This window comes from Caretta caretta, chromosome 5 (genome assembly GCF_965140235.1).
Source record: "Caretta caretta isolate rCarCar2 chromosome 5, rCarCar1.hap1, whole genome shotgun sequence".
NCBI classification, from domain to species: Eukaryota; Metazoa; Chordata; order Testudines; family Cheloniidae; genus Caretta; species Caretta caretta.
Genome location: NC_134210.1, coordinates 313131 through 333332, shown reverse-complemented (window position 1 = coordinate 333332; position 20202 = coordinate 313131). Strand labels below are relative to the sequence as shown.

The window sequence follows — 20202 nt, the reverse complement described above, 5'->3', positions numbered from 1 at the left end:
AAACAAGCAGGGAGAACTGGAAGTCCTGGCACAGTCAAGGAATTTTGATGTGATTGGAATAACAGAGACTTGGTGGGATAACTCACATGACTGGAGTACTGTCATGGATGGATATAAACTGTTCAGGAAGGACAGGCAGGGCAGAAAAGGTGGGGGAGTTGCACTGTATGTAATGGAGCAGTATGACTGCTCAGAGCTCAAGTATGAAACTGCAGAAAAACCTGAGAGTCTCTGGATTAAGTTTAGAAGTGTGAGCAACATGGGTAATGTGGTGGTGGGAGTCTGCTATAGACCACCGGATCAGGGGGATGAGGTGGACGAGGCTTTCTTTTGGCAACTCGCAGAACTTACTAGATCGCACGCCCTGGTTCTCATGGGAGACTTCAATCACCCTGATATCTGCTGAGAGAGCAATACAGCGGTGCACAGACAATCCAGGAAGTTTTTGGAAAGTGTAGGGGACAATTTCCTGGTGCAAGAGCTGGAGGAACCAACTAGGGGCAGAGCTCTTCTTGACCTGCTGCTCACAAACCGGGAAGAATTAATAGGGGAAGCAAAAGTGGATGGGAACCTGGGAGGCAGTGACCATGAGATGGTCGAGTTCAGGATCCTGACACAAGGAAGAAAGGAAAGCAGCAGAATACGGACCCTGGACTTCAGAAAAGCAGACTTTGACTCCCTCAGGGAACTGATGGGCAGGATCCCCTGGGAGAATAACATGAGGGGGAAGAGTCTAAACTGGGAGGAGTGGTAGATACGCTGGAGGGTAGGGATAGGATACAGAGGGACCTAGAAAAATTGGAGGATTGGGCCAAAAGAAATCTGATGAGGTTCAACAAGGACAAGTGCAGAGTCCTGCACTTAGGACGGAAGAATCCAATGCACCGCTACAGACTAGGGACCGAATGGCTCGGCAGCAGTTCTGCAGAGAAGGACCTAGGGGTGACAGTGAACGAGAAGCTGGATAGGAGTCAACAGTGTGCCCTTGTTGCCAAGAAGGCCAATGGCATTTTGGGATGTATAAGTAGGGGCATTGCCAGCAGATCGAGGGACGTGATCGTTCCCCTCTATTCGACACTGGTGAGGCCTCATCTGGAGTACTGTGTCCAGTTTTGAGCCCCACACTATTGGAAGGATGTGGAAAAATTGGGAAGAGTCCAGCGGAGGGCAACAAAAGTGATTAGGGGACTGGAACACATGACTTATGAGGAGAGGCTGAGGGAACTGGGGATGTTTAGTCTACGGAAGAGAAGAATGAGGAGGGATTTCATAGCTGCTTTCAACTACCTGAAAGGGGGTTCCAAAGAGGATGGATCTAGACTATTCTCAGTGGTAGCAGATGACAGAACAAGGAGTAATGGTCTCAAGTTGCAGTGGGGGAGATTGAGGTTGGATATTAGGAAAAACTTTTTCACTAGAAGGGTGGTGAAGCACTGGAATGCGTTACCTAGGGAGGTGGTGGAGTGGGTGGGAGGAGGTATTGTTTCATATTCTCTGTGTGTATATAAAGTCTGCTGCAGTTTCCACGGTATACATCTGATGAAGTGAGCTGTAGCTCACGAAAGCTCATGCTCAAATAAATTGGTTAGTCTCTAAGGTGCCACAAGTACTCCTTTTCTCCTTCCTTAGAAGTTTTTAAGGTCAGGCTTGACAAAGCCCTGGCTGGGATGATTTAATTGGGGATCGGTCCTGCTTTGAGCAAGGGGTTGGACTAGATGGCCTCCTGAGGTCCCTTCCAACCCTGATATTCTATGATTCTATGATTCCCCAACCACCACCAGAGCCCAGGCTAGGACGGCCCTCCAGCCAAACCCCAACACAAGACAATCCCAGCACCAAAGCCCATCAAGCCCAGAACCCCAGCAGAGGCTCCGACTCCGACTGGCCCAAGGAGAGCCCTTCCCAGCAGCTGTGCTGGCTGCAAGCAGGTAGGAAGCACAGAGATGGAAGAACCAGTTCCAGCCACCAAAGGGAGCAGTACCTTCTTCGGGTGCTTTGTCCGTGCTTCTCCCTGCAGCATCCTCAGGGGCAGGAGTCACAGGAGGATCGCTGCCATCTGGGATGAGCTTACAGGGGACTCGAACATGCACAGTCTGGGGGGGAGGGGCTTTTCCAGCCAAGGGCCACCCGCAACCCTCGCTCTGAATCAAGGAATAGCCTAAAACTCCATCATGGAGCCCTGGAAATCCAGAAATACTCTAAGCATCCAAGCGAGGCAGGCCATTACAAATCTGATACAAAACTACTAAAGATAGTTAAGACCCAGGCAGATTGCAAAGAGCTACAAAAGGGTCTCTCAAAACTGAGTGACTGGGAACAAAATGGCAGATGAAATTTAATGTTGATAAATGCAAAGTAATGCACTTTGGAAAACATCATCCCAACTATACATATACAATGATGGGGTCTAAATTAGCTGTTACCACTCAAGAAAGAGATCTTGGAGTCATTGTGGATAGGTCTCTGAAAACATCCACTCAATGTGCAGCGGCCGTCAAACAGAATGCTGGCAATAATTAAGAAAGGGATCGCTAATAGGACAGAAAATATAATGTTGCCTGTATATAAATCCATGGTACACCCACATCTTGAATACTGCGTGCAGATGTGGTCACCCAATCTCAAAAAAGTTATATTGGACTTGGAAAAGGTTCAGAAAAGGGCAATAAAAATGATTCGGCGTATGGAACGGCTTCCATATGAGGAGAGATTAATAAGACTGGGACTTTTCAGCTTGGAAAAGAGACAGCTAAGGGGAGCTATGATTGAGGTTTATAAAATCATGACTGGTGTAGAGAAAGTAGATAAGGAAGTGTTGTTTACTACTTCTCATAACACAAGAACTAGGGGTCACCAAATGAAATGAATGGGCAGCAGATTTAAAACAAATAAAAGGAAGTATTTCATCACTCAGCGCACAGTCAACCTGTGGAACTCCTTGCCAGAGGATGTTGTGAAGGCCAAGACTATAACAGGGTTCAAAAAAGAACTAGATAAGTTCATGGAGGATAGGTCCATCAATGGCTATGAGCCAGGATGGGCAGGGATGGTGTCCCTAGCCTCTGTTTGCCAGACGCTGGGAATGGGCAACAGGGGATGGGTCACTTGGTGATTCCCTGTTCTGTTCGCTCCCTCTGGGGTACCTGGCATTGGCTACCGTCAGCAGGCAGGATCCTGGGCTGGATTGACCTTGGGTCTGACCCAGTAGGGCCCTTCTTATGTTCTCGCCTCTTTCAGCTCTGCCAGCAGCCTTGCTAAACGACGCTACGTCTCCACCTTACCTGAGTCGCACCCCCACAGTCCCAGCCCTCTTTTTGCCACATTTGAGTCACTCCTCAAACCCTCTGCTCCTCCTGCCTCCACTGCTCTCTCCACAAAGGAATGCGGCAATTCCTTCCAAGAGCAGATTGACAAACTATAACGTGACCTTCCCCCTCTCGGCTTGCCTTCCCTTTGCCTCCTACAGCTCTCGCCACCTTCTCCCTGAGAACAGAGGCAGAAATTTCTCATCTGCTTGCCTCCGTGATCCCCAGGACCATCTGCTCCCTTGTGCCACTCTCATTTCCTCCTTTACCATTCTCCGTAACCGCTTACTGGTCTCTGGGGCATGCCCCTCTGTGACAACACCTTCTCATGGCCGGCAGGCATGCTTTAGTTTCTCCCATCATAACAAACAAGCTCAGTTCCCTTTCAGTTCTAAGGCCACAGGACACAAGGTTTACGCTCGCTGGCTGGCGTTCCGCTCCACTCTGGCTCTTGTTCCTTGCGCTTCACACTCACCCAAGTCTGTCATGACCTCTTAGCCGACACAGACCCATCCGCCTTGACCTGTCAGCTGCCTGCCACCCAGTCGCCCATGCTCTTCTTGAAGTCTTGTCCTGCCTTGGCTTGTGTGACTGCCCTTCGCTGAGTCTCTTCCCACCTCTCCAATTGCTCCTACAACGAGTCCTTCTGAACTTCCCCCTCAGTCCCACTTCAGCTGTCTGGGGGGTTCCTCAGGGCTCTGGCCTTGGGCCCCGGCTCGTCTCCCGCTACACCTAGCACTGAGTAATTTCATCTGCAAACACAATACCCGCTCTATGATGGTGATTCGCAGACCAGTCTCGCTCTGTAGAACACTAACATCTCAGCCTCTCCCGCTGACATTGCCTCCTGGAAGTCTCACCTCAGCTCAAGTGCAACACGGCTAAACCAGAGCTCTTAATCTCCCCCAAAACACAAGTCCGCTACCTCCTTTCCTGACCACAGTGGACAGCAACAGAGCCCTGCTCGTCACTCAGGCCTGTAACTGGGGTGTCATCATTGACATGGAGCACTCTCTAGTTCCTCACATCCAGACTGAGCCTAAGTCTTGCAGCTTTTTTTGCATAACATCACTAAGATACGACCTTTTGTATCCACTCACAAGCTAGAACACGTCAGCTCATGTCTCCATTACTGCGCCAGTCTTGACGCGTGTCTCATATGCATGGGGAATGCTGTTGCAAAGCTAGTTTCCTAGCCTGTCGCTCTGGCCACAGATCCCTCCCCTGCCACCCTCTTCTCTAGCACAGGGGTTCTCACCCCCCCACCCCCCCGCAACATGCTGTAAAAACTCCACGGCCCCCCGTGCCACAGCAGCTGGTTTTCTGCACATAAAAGCCAGGGTCGGCGTTAGGGGGGAGCAGGCCGGGCACTTGCCTGGGGCCCCCCTGCCACAGGGGCCCCCCTGCCACAGGGGCCCCTGCAAAGCTACATTACTGAGGCTTCAGCGTCAGCCCCGAGTGGCGGGGCTCAGGGCTGTGGGCTTCAGCCCCATGCAGTGGGACTTCGGCTTTCTGCCCTGGGCCCCAGCAAGTCTAACGCTGACCCTGCTTGGCGGCCCCCCTGAAACCTGTTCGCAGCCCCCCAGGGGGCCCCGGACCCCTGGCTGAGAACCACGGCTCTAGCACATCCAACATTTGCTTCCTTGCTTCCCTTTCAAGGCCCTTCACGGCCTATCTCTCTCCCCCCACCCCCCCATACGGTGTTTAAAAGAAACAAAACACCCCAGCCAGCAAGAGTCTGAGATACAGGGGACAAACTAGCTACTGACACTCCCATCCCCCCACCCTCCAAAAAGACCCCTGGGAATACCTAGTACAGCAGAGCCCATCCCCCACAGCCAGCCACTGAGACCACCCCACGCCCCTCCCTCCAGCAAGCACCCCGCCCCATCCCTCCCCCCCCCCCCCCCCCGGAGCAGAGCCATCCATCCCCCACAGCCAGCCACTGAGATAGTCCCGAGCCCCTGCCCCTCAGGAGCCCTCAACCTGCGCAGATCCACAGCCGCACCCAGCCACCAGCAGAGTCAGGCCACGCTGCCCCTCAGAGCCCCGAAGCCTCTGGCCAGAGCCCCAGCAGAGGCTCTGACTCTGCCCAGACAAGGTGGAGCCCCCCACAGCTGTGCTGGCTGCAGGGAGACGGACAGGGCAGAGCCAGAGCCAGCCCCTGAGGGGATAACAAAAGCCACCAGGAGGCAAGCGATACCTGCTCCGGGAGCTTCGTCCGTGCTTCCCTCTGTGGCACCGTCAGGGGCGGGCGTCATGGGGGGAACTCCACCGTCTGTGGTGAGATACAGGGACTCAAACACGCATGATCCAGGGGCCTCCCAGCACCCCCTGTGATCACCCCTCAGCCATCCCCCCAGCCCAGGTATACCCAGCAACTCCCCTGGAATGACTGCACCGAAGCCAGGAACAGCCCAACCCTGGCCCCGCACCCGCATCCAAAAATGTCCCAGGAACCCTCACAGTCTCCCCCTCATCCCGTAAGCAGCCCAGAGACTCACTGAATTCAAACTCCTGCGGCAAGGACACTCCAAATCCTGTGCCCATGCCATCCCTGCCCCTGGGACCACCCTGCAGGCAGCTTTAGACTCTTTCTAGAATGCTCGTCCCAGCCCGAAGCCCTCACTAATGGGGCAGGACCCTGCATGAGGGGCCAGGCAGGTAAAGTCAGGGCTCTGACTGCTGTGCCCCGTGTGTTCAGCACAAGTCTCTGTTAGGCTCGGCTTTGCCTGTGTAAGCAGAGTCAGGATGAGCTCCACCCTGACATCTGGTGGTGAGGTGTGGCAAGTGATCAATGGCTCCATGTCTAGTTGGCAGCCGGTATCAAGTGGAGTGCCCCAAGGGTCGGTCCTGGGGCCGGTTTTGTTCAATATCTTCATAAATGATCTGGAAGATGGTGTGGATTGCACTCTCAGCAAGTTTGTGGATGACACTAAACTGGGAGGAGAGGTAGATACGCTGGAGGGTAGGGATAGGATAGAGAGGGACCTAGACATATTGGAGGAAAAAGAAATCTGAGGTTCAACAAGGATAAGTGCAGGGTCCTGCACTTAGGATGGAAAAACCCAATGCACCGCTACAGACTAGGGACCGAACGGCTAGGCAACAGTTCTGCGGAAAAGGACCTAGGGGTGACAGTGGACGAGAAGCTGGATATGAGTCAACAGCGTGCCCTTGTTGCCAAGAAGTCCAATGGCATTTTGGGATGTATAAGTAGGAGCATAGCCATCAGATCGAGGGATGTGATCGTTCCCCTCTATTCGACATTGGTGAGGCCTCATCTGGAGTACTGTGTCCAATTTTGGGCCCCACACTACAAGAAGGGTGTGGATAAATTGGAGAGAGTCCAGCGGAGGGCAACAAAATGATTAGGGGTCTGGAACACATGACTTACGAGGAGAGGCTGAGGGAACTGGGATTATTTAGTCTGCAGAAGAGAAGAATGAGGGGGGATTTGATAGCTGCTTTCAACTACCTGAGAGGTGGTTCCAAAGAGGATGGTTCTAGACTATTCTCAGTGGTAGAAGAAGACAGGACAAGGAGTAATGGTCTCAAGTTGCAGTGGGGGAGGTTTAGGTTGGATATTAGGAAAAACTTTTTCACTAGGAGAGTGGTGAAACACTGGAATGCATTACCTAGGGAGGTGGTAGAATCTCCTTCCTTTGAAGTTTTTAAGGTCAGGCTTGACAAAGCCCTGGCTGGGATGATTTAATTGGGGATTGGTCCTGCTTTGAGCAGGGGTTTGGACTAGATGACCTCCTGAGGTGCCTTCCAACCCTGATATTCTATGATTCTAAGTTGCGGAAAAGAACTTCAGGGGCTGATCTCATTTGCATAGGCACACCCACACCGCCTAGAATGAGGCCATAGCTGCCCAAATGGTCACTTTGGTAGCTGTGGGATCCCCAGTGTCTCTGTTATTGGGGCAGGAAGAATAAATTGTTATTACCCTGATTATGGGAATCAAGGACAGTGGAACTGCACTTGGTCTTTTGTTATGATGGAGGGACTCGCCATCAACTAAGTAGCACTCTGACAGGTTTCAGAATAACTGTAGTAGATAGAATATCCCAGGTCGGGGTTCCAGGGATGTGTCTGTGCAGATTTGATCTTGTGCTTTTTCAGGGAGTTTCTTGAGCAAATGCTGTAGTTTGTTTTGGTAACTCTCAGTGGGATCAGAGGGTAATGGCTTGTAGAAAGTGGTGTTGGAGAGCTGCCGAGCAGCCTCTTATTCATATTGCCCCCCCTTCCTCAGACGTTCTTGTTAAACCCTGGATTTGTGCTGGAAATGGCCCACCTTGATTATCATACACATTGTAAGGAGATTGATCACTTTAGATAAGCTATTACCAACAGGAGAGTGGAGTGGGGGGAGAGAAAACCTTTTGTAGTGATAAACACCCATTTTTTCATGATTTGTGTGTATAAAAACAAACATCTTCTGTATTTTCCACAGTATGCATCCGATGAAGTGAGCTGTAGCTCACGAAAGCTCATGCTCAAATAAATTGGTTAGTCTCTAAGGTGCCACAAGTACTCCTTTTCTTTTTAAGTAGCACTCGCTAGACAAGGGACATGGGTTCCAAAACTATGAACTGAGAGAGGCTGGGAACAGGTATTAATACTTGGTGGCATGGGCCCTCTGGGGAGGGCCTTACAGGCTAATTGCACTTCCTTCTCTCTCCACTGTGGAATGTCAGAGCTAATTTTGATTCCATTAGGAGTCTAGTTACAGGCTGCTGAGCTGCATTCACTTTGGGCTAATGGTGCACCAGCACTGTGGCTCCCCTACTACAAGCTGAAATCACAAAAGAGCTGAAATCACTGAGTGTTGTGTTAAGTAGTGGGGGAGCCTGAAGCTATATGGTAGAGCCATTTGCAGCACGGTGGGCAGAGCGGCTGGTGGAGCAGTTCAGTTTGTGGGATGGCGAGCAGAGCAGAGCGGCTGGCAGAGCGGAGCCCCATGGAGAGGTGAGGCCATCAGTGTTGGACCACGTAAGGTGCCCCTTAACACCCCCCCCCATCTCCACCCAAGTTGGGAGGTTAAAACTCTGCAGATAAACTTTTGAACTCTGGGGCTGCCCTAACCAGGGACAGAGACTTTTGCGTCGTTGGACTTTTGGGACTTTGGGTGATTTGGGGTTGCTGGACTCAAGAACCAAAGGGAAAGGGCATGCCCCAATTTGCTTGGGGTGGGTTTTGCTCGTGGGTTGTGTTATGAATCCTGTTGGTGATGTTTCCCCAACATAATGCCATATTGTTTCTCTCTGTTATTAAAAGGCTTTTTGCTACACCCAGACTATGTGCTTGTGAGAGGGGAAGTATTGCCTCTGGGAGGCGCCCAGCGGGGTTGGTATATATTTGTCCCAGGTCACTGGATGGGGGCTCGAGCCGGTTTTGCATTGTGTTATTGGAATGGAACCCCTAGATACTGAACTCGGCCCTTGTTGCTGCCAACTCTGACAGGCAGAAGGGTTACACCTGATTCGCTGCCGGGAACTTGGCTTCCTTTGGGACCATGTGCCCCTAGGCCAGGGGTGGGCAATCTTTTTGGCCTGAGGGCCACATCTGGGTATGGAAATTTTATGGTGGGCCATTAATGCTCACAAAATTGGGGGTTGGGGTGCAGGAGGGAGTGAGGGCTCCAGCTGGGGGTATGGACTCTGAGGTGGGGCCAGAAATGAGGAGTTCAGGGTGCAGAAGGGGGCTCCAGACTGGGGCAGGGGGTTGGGGTGCGGGAGAGGGTCAGGGGTGCAGGCTCTGGGCGGCGCTTACCTCAAGCAGCTCCCAGAAGCAGCGGCATGTCCTCCTCTGGCTCCTACGTGGAGGCGCGGCCAGGCGGCTCTGCGCACTGCCCTGCCTGCAGGCGCCGCCACTGCAACTTCCATTGGCCCCATTTGCTGACTAATGGGAGCTGCAGGGGCGGTGCTTGGGGCGGAGGCAGTGTGTGGAGTCCCCTAGCTGTCCCTATGTGTAGGAGCCGGAGGGAGGACATGCCCCTGCTTCCTGGAGCTGTGGGGAGCAAGCTCCCAACCCCGCTCCCTGGCAGGAGCTTGAGGGCCAGATTAAAATATCTGAAGGGCCGGATGTGGCCCCTGGGCCATAGTTTGCCCACCCCTGCCCTAGGCACTGCCCACAGCACCTGGGTGGCAGAGACAGGGGTCTGGCTCAGATCAGGGACCTGGGCCCAGCCTGGCTGGAGGAGTCATGCTGAACTGCAGGCTGCCACGAAGAAAGCCCTGAACTCTGCAGCAAGTGGCACCTTCCTCCCGCATACACAACCCCAAGCCAAGTTCCACGCCCTGCTATAGCCTGACAGAGATGTCCAGGGCTAGGCCGGAGTCAGAGGATGCTGCTCTGGGAGGGCCTCCTCCCACTGAGCCTGTGGACCTCTCCACCCAGCAGCCAGTGGGCCAGGAACTTGCCAGAGGGAATCTGTCCCTCTGAGCTGCATCACCTGCCCCAAAGACAACAGAGATGCATTAGCTGGGCCTAGCCACTTCCCTCCCCCACCTCCAGGGACCTTTAACTTCTGGGAGCCATAGAGGCCCAAGAGTGGGTCAGTGGATCTGAGCTGTTCCAGCAGAGCCCTGGCCCGTGGGTGCATGCTGCACCAGGGTGCAAGCTCATGAGCACCACCCCAGGAGGGCCAGAACCCCGGATGCCCAGCCAGCAGAAATTAAAGAGGCACACAGGAAATGGGCCCTCAGCCATGCTACCAATGGCTTCAGCTCTCACTGCAGGTTCAGCGCCTACAGCAAAGCGAGCAGAGCAAGCCCAGCGGCACCCGCACTGCCCTGTGCTAACCATCGCTCCCCCCCCCCAAGACACCATCACAAGGGGCCCTTCGAGCCCCCTCAACCAGGGCACTTACAGAGGGAGCTGGTGTGGCCGCGAGAGACAGCCCCCCTGCCCCACTCCAGCAAGCACCTAGCAGGGACAGAGCTGCAGGGTCCTCTGCCATTCCCCAAGGCAGCAGCCAAGCTCTGACCAGGGTGTGATAGACGAATCACTCGCACTGTGCCCCGGGTACTCAATGCCTGGCTGGGAAAGGGGCGGGCAGACCCCAGGAGCCATGGCTGGGGCAGCTCTTGCCAGCCCCGCCCTTACAATGTGCAGCGCCGGGGCCTCCTGGTACGGCCGACATGCTCAGTGCCACCACCGAGTTGCCTGGTCTCACGTGCAGCCGGAGGCAGCTCAGCCCCAGCCTGGCCTGCAGCCCATTTCCTTTCCCACATCTGCCCAAAGGCAGAGGCTCTTGCCAGACCATGGTCACTGCAGGCAAGGAGGCACGGTGGCCCATCATAGTGCTACAGTCCCCTCCTCTGCCCCACTCCCTGTGAGGCTGCGAGTCCCAGCCTCCGTTCCCTCCAGAGCCTGTTTTAAGCGGTAATGTTTGGGATGGTAGAGGAAGAACAGCCCATTAGCGTGTCACCCTGTCCCCTCCTGCTGTCCTGGAACAATCACACTGTCTCCCTGGGGCACCCAGGCTGCTGTGTGGGAGAGCAGCCCCAGCTAAGGGGTTAGAGAAGGGCTCAGCTCGTCCTGGTTTGGGGCAGCAGCTCTGGCCAGAGCCCACTGATGGTTTTGTGCTCCCCCACGTGACAGAGGGGATCATATCCCCCTGTGGAGGTGGGACACCCAGACCTGCCTCTCCTCACTGCTTCAGGGAGCCGTGTTACGTCTGTGCAGATACATCAAGGAGCCTGTGGGGCAGAGTCAGGGACATGTTCTTCTCCAGCGAGTCTGGTTCCTCCTTCACGCTGGGCAGCAGCAGGATTGACATCCCCAGGGCTTGCTGAGCCCACAGCATGTGACCCCTCTTTCTAGGGCGCCTGCACTGTCTCTCCTTGAAACCCACCCTCACCTGCATGACATGTGCTGTAAGGGCGAGCTCAGTGACTGCAATTTCCAAGGCCTCTGCCGCCCTCACTGTGCCGGGGCTCCGGCACGTCCACCAGCACACGCGGCTTGGTGGTGGGTTAATCGTCTGCTCTACAGGCAGTAACTGAAACTGGGCCCAAAACACTAGGACTTTGGGACACATGATGGGGCTCTGCCAGGCAAATGTTTACCCAATGCGGTATCACAGGCTGTTAATGGTTCTGTTATCGCCTGGTACACACCAGCTGTATCCTGCACAGGGTGGCTTTGTCTGTGGGTGAGACACAGAGGCATGCCGGGGCTCGGCCCACTTGCTTGGCCCAGCCTCAGTCGTTGAGTGCTTCAGAAGTGGGGCAGTGAGACTGCGGCTTTCCTAGACCACTGATGGGTCAGGAAGCTCAACAAGCACCTAAGCTGGGGAAGGGGTGTTCCAGGGAAGGGTTCAAAGAAGCTGAACTGACCAAGCTCTTTCAGAAGTGGGGCAGAGGCATAGCCAGGCCCAGAAGTGGGAGGAACAAAATACCCCTGGAGGGTGTGTTCTGGGATTTCAAAGAGCCCGGCTCCCCTGCAGCTCCTGCCTGGCTTTGGCTAGCAGGGCTGGGGACACACAGAGAAGCACCCAAACGCCTGGGTCCCAAAGTGAGTTGGCGAAAACTGCAAACAACTTGCTGTGACTATTTGTTCAGACACATTCCTTTTGTGCCCTGCTGGCATGTCAGCTGTGAGGCCAGGACAGAGTGGGCCCTGGAGACCAAGCTGCCTCTCCCCACAGAGCCCCTTGCATTGTTGTGGGCCCAGCGCTCACTGATACTAGCTTACGTGAGCTATTCCTTCCTGGGACACCAGCATCCTGATTCTGCTCTGCTCTGCCAGGCTTGTCTGTGTCAAGGTGGCATGCAGGAGAGAACCGGCCAGCCACATCCCACGGCTCCTTACCAGGAAGCGGGACCCGCCTCGGGCTGAGGGCTGCCTGGAAACTCGCCAGGACTTTCCGTCCGTGCAGGCTCTGGGTTAGCCGGAAGTTGTTCTGCAGATCCTTGTCATCGTCTCCCTGCAGCGTGGTCTCCAGCAGCGAGATCTGGAGAGGGAGGGTTGAACGGAGTCACTAAGCCGCCCCTGGGAGCCTCATGAACGCAGCCAGGATTCAGCACTCAGTGCCCTGGTGCAAGGGGGGCTGGCTTCAGGTGGTCTCCGGTTGCCTACGGGCCACCCCTACCGTTGCTGGTGCTGGCTCGCAGCTCCTAGTGTGACAGGCATGGCAGAGCCACCTGCGGGCAGCCCCACCCACGCCCAAGAGGAGAACAGGCAGGCCCTCACCCCCCGGACGGACCTGCTCCTTGGACAGCAACACCGTCTGGTTGAAGACAGTCCAGTTCACCGTCTGGTAGCAGGGAGGGGTGGTCAGAGAGCCACTGTAGCGGTAATAGCGGCCTAGGTTGGTGGGCAGCAACCCTTCAATATTGAACCCAGCCACTGCCGTTTCCTTGCCTAGAAGGGAAAAAATACTGCCGGTGCTCTAGAGCAGCATGTCTCCATGCTCTAGAATAGAGAGACAGCACGATCTAGAGCAGCACAGCTCCACGGACTAGAGCACAGCAACAATCAAGAACTGCACAGGCCCCTGGGGATCCGAATCAGGACAGCAAGATCCTGGTCAGCACGTCCCCAGGAGCCAACCCCCAGAGACGGTGAGCGGTGACTGCTCCGCCGCATGGGAACTGCCCCCTGGTTTCGCTGCAGAAGCACAATGCACTGGACAGGCACAGCCAGTCTGCACAAGCCCCGGATGGACAAGCCTAAGGCACCAGGGAAGTCATGTCATTGGGACAGGTGCAGAGTGGGAGCCCGGAGAATCCCAAGGGATGAGACAGGTATGCAAATGCTGAGCGGGAATCCCTGAAAGGCCTTTGCTGAGCGGGCCACTCATTGTCTGTCTGTCTCACAGGAGCTGCCTGCCTCTTTCTGTCTGGCATGCACAAGCCTCTCCATGCAGCAGGCAGCTCACTCGCTGCCCCGGGCTGTCCCCATGGTGGGCATTAGGCACGCAAAGGCTTTACCTTCCTCTTGGATCTCATCCAGCTGCTCAAGCAGAGGCTGATAGTGCACGTTGTCCTCCGGCCCAACCTGTAACGCACAGACTCAGCAGGTGTGAGAGCACAGGCACCAGGAAGGGCAAGTCTCCTGCCTATTGAGCCCCCGCAGCTGGGTCACAGCAGGGAGCATCGCTCCGAACATGGGACTAATATCACTCTCACAGGCAGAGGATCGACCTGTGACCTCCCTGACTGACTTGGCTGGGGTCAGGGCATCCCCCAGCACGGCCCTTCCACCCCCTGACCAGGATCAAAGCATGAACCCTACCACTGACCAGCGATTAGGGCATCCCCTAACCTCACCTGGACCAGTGTGCAGAGCACATTCTGCCTCCCACCACCAGCATGGCCTGGTGATCGGGGCATGTCCCATCTCCGCACTGGCATGGCCCAGTTGACAGGGCATTCCTCCCTCCTGGAGAGCCCCTGCCCTCCACTGCCCCTATTCCCCTCCACCCCAGAATTGCCTCAGTCCTCGCCTACCCTGCCACGCCCAGCCCAGAGATCAGAACATCCCTGCCTGGCACTGCCCCCACCCCACCTTCCCAGTGACTGCCCCCATTGGCATCACCTGCAGGAAAGCTGCCAGCACTGCTAGGCCACCGGGCTGCCTCATTGCCTCTTTGATGCTCTCATAGCTGGGGTTGTAATAAACCATATGGATCTGGAATCAAAGCACAGAACCCCCTGAGGCTCCATTGTGCCATGGATGAGTGCTGGACCACCCAGACCTGCACTGGTCCCAGGGTGACCCAACCAGGTGTGGCCAGCCCCAGCACTAGGGCCTCTCCATTAGCAGCGCCTGGGGCTTGGTCACCTGGCCAGAGCCCCCCACTTGGCACCAGGCAAGCTCCCCAAACCATTTACGGTGACCTGAGCATACTGCTGCTGCTGCCAGCCCCTGCTGCCCCAAGAGCCCACCCTGCCACCAGCCTCCCCCATTTTCTGCACATGGGGCAGGGCTCAAGGTCGTCTCCCTGGTGCCCCTCTCGCTGGGACAGCAGCATGCTGGCAGCCAGCTCCAACTCCTGTCCTCCCTGATGCACTGGGCCCTGGCGGCTCCGTGTGAACAGCAATGGGGGAGGGAGGGTAGAACAAGTTAGGAACCAGACCCAGGCGGCAAACAGCCCCAGGATCTCTGTGACCACACAGCTCTGGGCTGGTGCCAAGGACGAGGGCACAGCGAGCTGTCCCCACTCCCAGGCCCAGAGAATATCACGGCCCTCACATGCCAAGAAGCGGGCCAGAGTTCTGGGGAAAAGATGAATCATCCTCCAGCACAGGGCAGCCTGCACTGGGAGCTCTGTGTTGACCCCTCCTTAGGGCCTGGGTCCCCTGGGATAGTTTGTGCCCCCCAGGCACATTCTCGGGCAATTTTAAAGGGGGTTGTGATGGGCCCTGGACTTAGGTGGGGGTGGGCTCCCTGTGGCCCGAGCACCTGTTTAGTGCCAGGGCAGTCTGGCTGCAGAGCAGTATGGATTGTTTATCCTGTACGCAGAGTGAGTGCTCCCCGTGTGGGTCTGTCCCTGCGCTGTGCACCGGGTGCCTGGCTCCAGGCTATTCTCTCCCCACCCCCACCCTGCTGGCACAATGTCCCTTCCATGCCTCACTTCCCCTCTGCTTCCATGTTTCAGGCTGTGTCATAAACTCTGCTTTGATTTCAGTTGCTCAGCCCGAAGCGCAGGATTCCTCCCTCTGGGTTGCTGGCACTGGGCACTTGACCTGTGCCCTGAGAGGGTCTGAGTCAAGAGCGGAGATCGTGGTCGGAGCACTCCACTGAGGGCAGGGGTGGCAACCTCCCCGCCAACGGAGCTGCAGTGTGGACAAAGGGCAGCCAGTGACCTGGGGGTGCCACAACCCCCTCAGGGCCCTAGCCCTCACCCTGTGCAGACAGCTGGAGTGGGTGGGACTGATGTGATCATCGCCAGTAACTGAGGCACACCCGGGGAGCAGCAGGCAAGAGGGGAAGGTCCACGACGGATCTTTACCTCCCCATCATAGCGGCGTCCGTCCACGGTGTGTTCTGAGCCCGGCCCTGCCGGGGAGCCCCAGTGCAGGTGCAGCTGCATTGCTCTGTGCTCCTGGGGGTAGCCGCCGGCAATAGTCAGAGAGCCTGGCAGCTGAAGGACAACTGCAGGAGAGAGGGAGTGAAGCGGGAGAGGAGTCGGAGGTGGGCTCTGATCCATGCGCTGGCACCAGGCGGAGATGTGTGTTATCGAAAATAGTCAATGTGGTGTAATGGAAACCAGTCTTGGCAAAGAAACCGATTGCATTCTTTGATGCAGTTAGGAGTTTGGTTGAGAGAGGGAAGGGTAGAGATGTAACACACTGAGACTCAGTACAGTGCAACACGCAGTTAAAACCGTAGCACTATACAGCAGAAACAGAGCACACGTTAAATGGATTATGCCCCAGCTAACCAACAGCTCTCAAAAAACAGCTGCCAATGGGGAATCCTCACTGATCAGGGGAGTCTATAGTGAGGTTCTGCAGGGATCAGTTCAAGGCCTGACACTATTCAACGGTTTCACTAATGCTCTGGCAGTAAGTCACTGCTGATGCCACAAAGATCGGCAGAGCAATAAGGATGAGAACAGGGCAGCCACACAGACCAAGCTGGGCCCATTCCAACAAAATGTGCTTTAATGCAGCCAAATGCCAAGTTCTCCATGTAAGAACAAGGAATCCAGGCTGCACTTACAGACGGGGGCTACAGCACTTACAGTCCTGGGGAGCAGCAACTCAGAAGAGGATTTAGGGGTTACAGTGCACCAGCAATGCAACGGGAGCTCCCAGTGCAACTCTGCGGCACAAGGGGCTAAGGAGATCCTTGGGGGTGTATATAGGGGATAGCAGAGGAGCAGGCAGGTGCTTTTATCCCTGTATAAGGCATTGGTGAGGCTGATACTGGAACTTGCGCCCAGTTCTGGGGTCCACATTTAAAAATTAGAGAGGGTGAAGAAAAGATCTATAAAAATGAGTTGAGTGCTACAGAAAATGTCTCCTAGTGAGAGACCTCCATCTGTTTAATCAAAAAGGAGATTGAGAGGTGACTTGATTATGGTGTAGAGTTTGTCTACAACACAGGAACACTCAGGAAACTAACGTTTAAAGTGGATTAGTTAAATCATATTAAACCCCTACGTGGACACTCTGAATCAGAATTAAAGTGAACTAAACAAAACTGAAAAAAGGCCACTCTAATTCTGAATAAGAGCATCCACACAGGAGTTCAAGACAGTTTAACTAATCCACTTTAAATTCATACCTTTGGCTAATTCAGATTAATTTTCCTGTGTGTCCCCATGTACACAAACCCTTATTTACCTAAGTACCTTAGCCCTAAGTACCTTCCTGGGAAGAAAATAACAGGTTCCAAGGGCTCTTTACTCGAGCAGAGAAAGGCAGAACAAGAACCTATGGCTGGGAGCTGAAACCACATGAATTCAAATGAGAAATCAGGCACAAATTTGGAAGAATGTTTTTACGTGATTAACACCTGGCGCACACTGCCAGAGGCAGTGCTGGACTCCCCGACTCTTTGACATCTTCAAGCCTGGCTGCCTTTCTGGAAGCTGCTTTAGCCAAACAAGTTCTGGGGCTCAGTGCAGGGGACTGTGGTTGGATTCAAGGGCGTGTGCTACAGAGCAGGTCAGACTAGGGATCTGATGGTCCCTTCTGGCCTTGGAATCCAGGAATCTATGAAACTCTAGGACAGTCAGGGAACCTTCACTGGGAGGGGCAGAACAGTGAGCCCAGAGCTTACCCAGACCTGGCACCCCAGTGGGGCCTGCTGGGGGAGACTGGAACTGTAAAACCAGGAGCTCCCCCCACAGCCAGCGCTGCTGCCCCCCTGCTCCCCACAGCGTCCCCTCTGCTGGGACTGACCAGGCTGGAGTAGCCGGGAGCTCCCCCACAGCCAGCGCTCCTGCCCCCCTGCTCCCCACAGAGTCCCCTCTGCTGGGACTGACCAGGCTGGAGTAGCCGGGAGCTCCCCCACAGCCAGCGCTCCTGCCCCCCCTGCTCCCCACAGCGTCCCCTCTGCTGGGACTGACCAGGCTGGAGTAGCCGGGAGCTCCCCCACAGCCAGCGCTCCTGCCCCCCTGCTCCCCACAGAGTCCCCTCTGCTGGGACTGACCAGGCTGGAGTAGCCGGGAGCTCCCCCACAGCCAGCGCTCCTGCCCCCCTGCTCCCCACAGCTTCCCCTCTGCTGGGACAGACCAGGCTGGAGTAGCCGGGAGCTCCCCCCACTGCCAGCGCTCCTGCCCCCCTGCTCCCCACAGAGTCCCCTCTGCTGGGACTGACCAGGCTGGAGTAGCCGGGAGCTCCCCCACAGCCAGCGCTCCTGCCCCCCTGCTCCCCACAGCGTCCCCTCTGCTGGGACTGACCAGGCTGGAGTAGCCGGGAGCTCCCCCACAGCCAGCGCTCCTGCCCCCCTGCTCCCCACAGCTTCCCCTCTGCTGGGACAGACCAGGCTGGAGTAGCCGGGAGCTCCCCCCACTGCCAGCGCTCCTGCCCCCCTGCTCCCCACAGCGTCCCCTCTGCTGGGACAGACCAGGCTGGAGTAGCCGGGAGCTCCCCCCACTGCCAGCGCTCCTGCCCCCCTGCTCCCCACAGCGTCCCCTCTGCTGGGACAGACCAGGCTGGAGTAGCCGGGAGCTCCCCCACAGCCAGCGCTCCTGCCCCCCTGCTCCCCACAGCGTCCCCTCTGCTGGGACAGACCAGGCTGGAGTAGCCGGGAGCTCCCCCCACAGCCAGCGCTCCTGCCCCCCTGCTCCCCACAGCGTCCCCTCTGCTGGGAGAGACCAGGCTGGAGTAGCCGGGAGCTCCTCCCACAGCCAGCGCTCCTGCCCCCCTGCTCCCCACAGCGCCTCTGCTGGGTGAGGCTGGGACTGAAGTAGCTGAAAGCTCCCCTAGGGTTGCCAACTTCCTAATTGCACAAAACTGAACACCCTAGCCCCACCCCTGCCCCAAGGCCCTGCCCCCTGTCCCGCCCCTTCCCCGAGGCCCTGCCCCGACACTCACTACATTCCCCTTCCCTCAGTGGCTCGCTCTCCCACATCCTCACTCACTTTCACTGGGCTGGGGCAGGGGGTTGGGGTGTGGGAGGGGGTGACGGGCTCTGGCTGGGGTTGCGGGTCTGGGGTGGGGTCAGGGATGAGTGGTTTGGGGTGCAGGAGGGGGATCAGGGCTGGGGCAGGGGGTTGGGGCTCAGGGCTGGGGCTCAGGGCTTACCTCCGGCGGCTCCTGGTCAGTGGCGCGGTGTGGGTCCCCAGGCTCCCTGCCTGTCCTGGCACCGTGCTGCACCCCAGAAGTGGCCAGCAGGTCCGGCTCCTAGGCAGGAGGCTCCACTCACTGCTCTCGCCCGCAGGCACCACTCCCCCAGCTCCCACTGGCCGTGGTTTCCAGCCAATGGGAGTGCGGAGCCGGTTCTCGGGGCAGGGGCAGCGCGTGGAGCCCTATGGCCCCCCTGCCTAGGAGCTGGACCTGCTGGCTGCTTCTGGGGCCCAGCGTGGTGCCCAGCGTGGTGCCAGGAGAGGTAGGGTCGAGCCTGCTTTAGCCCAGCAGCACCGCTAACTGGACTTTCAATGGCCCACTTGGTGGTGCTGACCAGAGCCACCAAGGTCCCTTTTCGACCGGGCGTTCCCGTCAACAATCGGACACCTGGCAGCCCTAAGCTCCCCCAACAGCCAGCACTCCTGCCCCACTCCCTGCAGTTCCTCCTGCTGGGAAAGGCTGGGGCAGCTGGGAGCTCCCCCCACAGCCAGTGCCCTGCGCCACTCCTTAGGGTGCCCCCTGTTGGGAGAGGCTGGGGCTGGAGTAGCTGTGAGTCCCACAGTGAGTGCTCCTGCCCCACTCCACACAGCGCCCCCTGCTGGAAGAGGCCAGGACTAATCTATGGGAAATGTCTCAAAATATCCTGTCTCGTCTGAGCACCCTGTGAAGCAAGTTCCATGCCCTGTGAGCCCAGCACACACGACTCAGCCCCGCCACTGACCTGTGTGTCCGTTGTTCATTAGGCTGAGCTGCTCACTGGGGTCCAGGTTGCAACCTGCCAGCACAACAGGCTGCAGCTCAGGGCTGAAGATTGTGGAATTGGTGTCAATATTGATGGGAGACTGCATCTGCCCACCGCAGTAGGGGTACTCCAGCTGCCACTGGGCCTTATCTGTGCGGGGAAAAGAGAGACGAGTGGGTGAGCCTGCGGGGTGAGGGAGCCTGCCAGGGAGGAGGAATGTGCAGGGGGCTCCGGGCCCACCCGCAGAGGCTGCAGCACTCACAGGATGGTGATGTCAGAGGTCTGAGCAGACCGGGGAGCCTGTGGGGAGTGCAGCTGCAAACACTGCTCCCTCCTGACAAGCATGTGCCACAGGGATTGTGTTGGCCTGGGTGCAGCGCAGTGTGCTTAGTCACACTCAGTCCGTTTCACTGATGGCCACTTACCCCTGAATTTTACCCCGGAGCGGTGGGGGGGACTGGGAACAGACAGTACAAGCACCCTCTTGCCCCGCCTCGTGGTACCTGCCCTGAGCACAATGCACTGGGGGGCTCCTGCCCTGGGGGCTAGCTCCCTCCAGGTTTGCTCAGAAGCCTTTTCAGGCGCAGCACTGCGATGCTGCTTCCTGCCCAGACAGCAGCCGATGGCCAGGGCCTGCTCTGCCAGCAGACAGTGCTGGGCTCTGAAGCTGCTGGAATCTTGGGGCAGCTGTCACAGGACAGGGCTCTGTGCCCTGTGCACAGCCAGGAGCATCTATTTTAAGGAGCAGCTGGACAAGCTGTGAGAAGATGAGTTACAGCCTGATCCTGGCAGGGAGAGACACGCTCCTGGCGCAGCTGTGCTGCTCCCTCTCTGCCACTAAGGGAACGCTTTGCTGCCCGGCCCTTCATGGCCCTGTCAGAGGCAGCCTGGCTGGCCA

At 56.6% G+C, this 20202-nt stretch overlaps 1 protein-coding gene across 2 annotated transcripts in view; it reads right to left on the bottom strand.

Moving 5' to 3' along the window:
• The window catches only part of CA9 (carbonic anhydrase 9), a 59408-nt gene that overhangs the window by 4794 nt on the left and 34412 nt on the right, over positions 1-20202 (bottom strand). The window contains exons 3-9 of one of the 2 annotated variants that reach the window (XM_048834657.2): positions 19284-19454; positions 15274-15416; positions 13857-13949; positions 13250-13316; positions 12523-12680; positions 12129-12270; positions 5509-5583 (exon numbers count right to left, since the gene is read on the bottom strand). In XM_048834657.2, the coding sequence (XP_048690614.1) occupies positions 5509-5583; positions 12129-12270; positions 12523-12680; positions 13250-13316; positions 13857-13949; positions 15274-15416; positions 19284-19454 (849 nt within the window). The remainder of the gene's footprint in view (positions 1-5508; positions 5584-12128; positions 12271-12522; positions 12681-13249; positions 13317-13856; positions 13950-15273; positions 15417-19283; positions 19455-20202) is intronic. The other variant, XM_048834658.2, reaches the window with a different exon arrangement.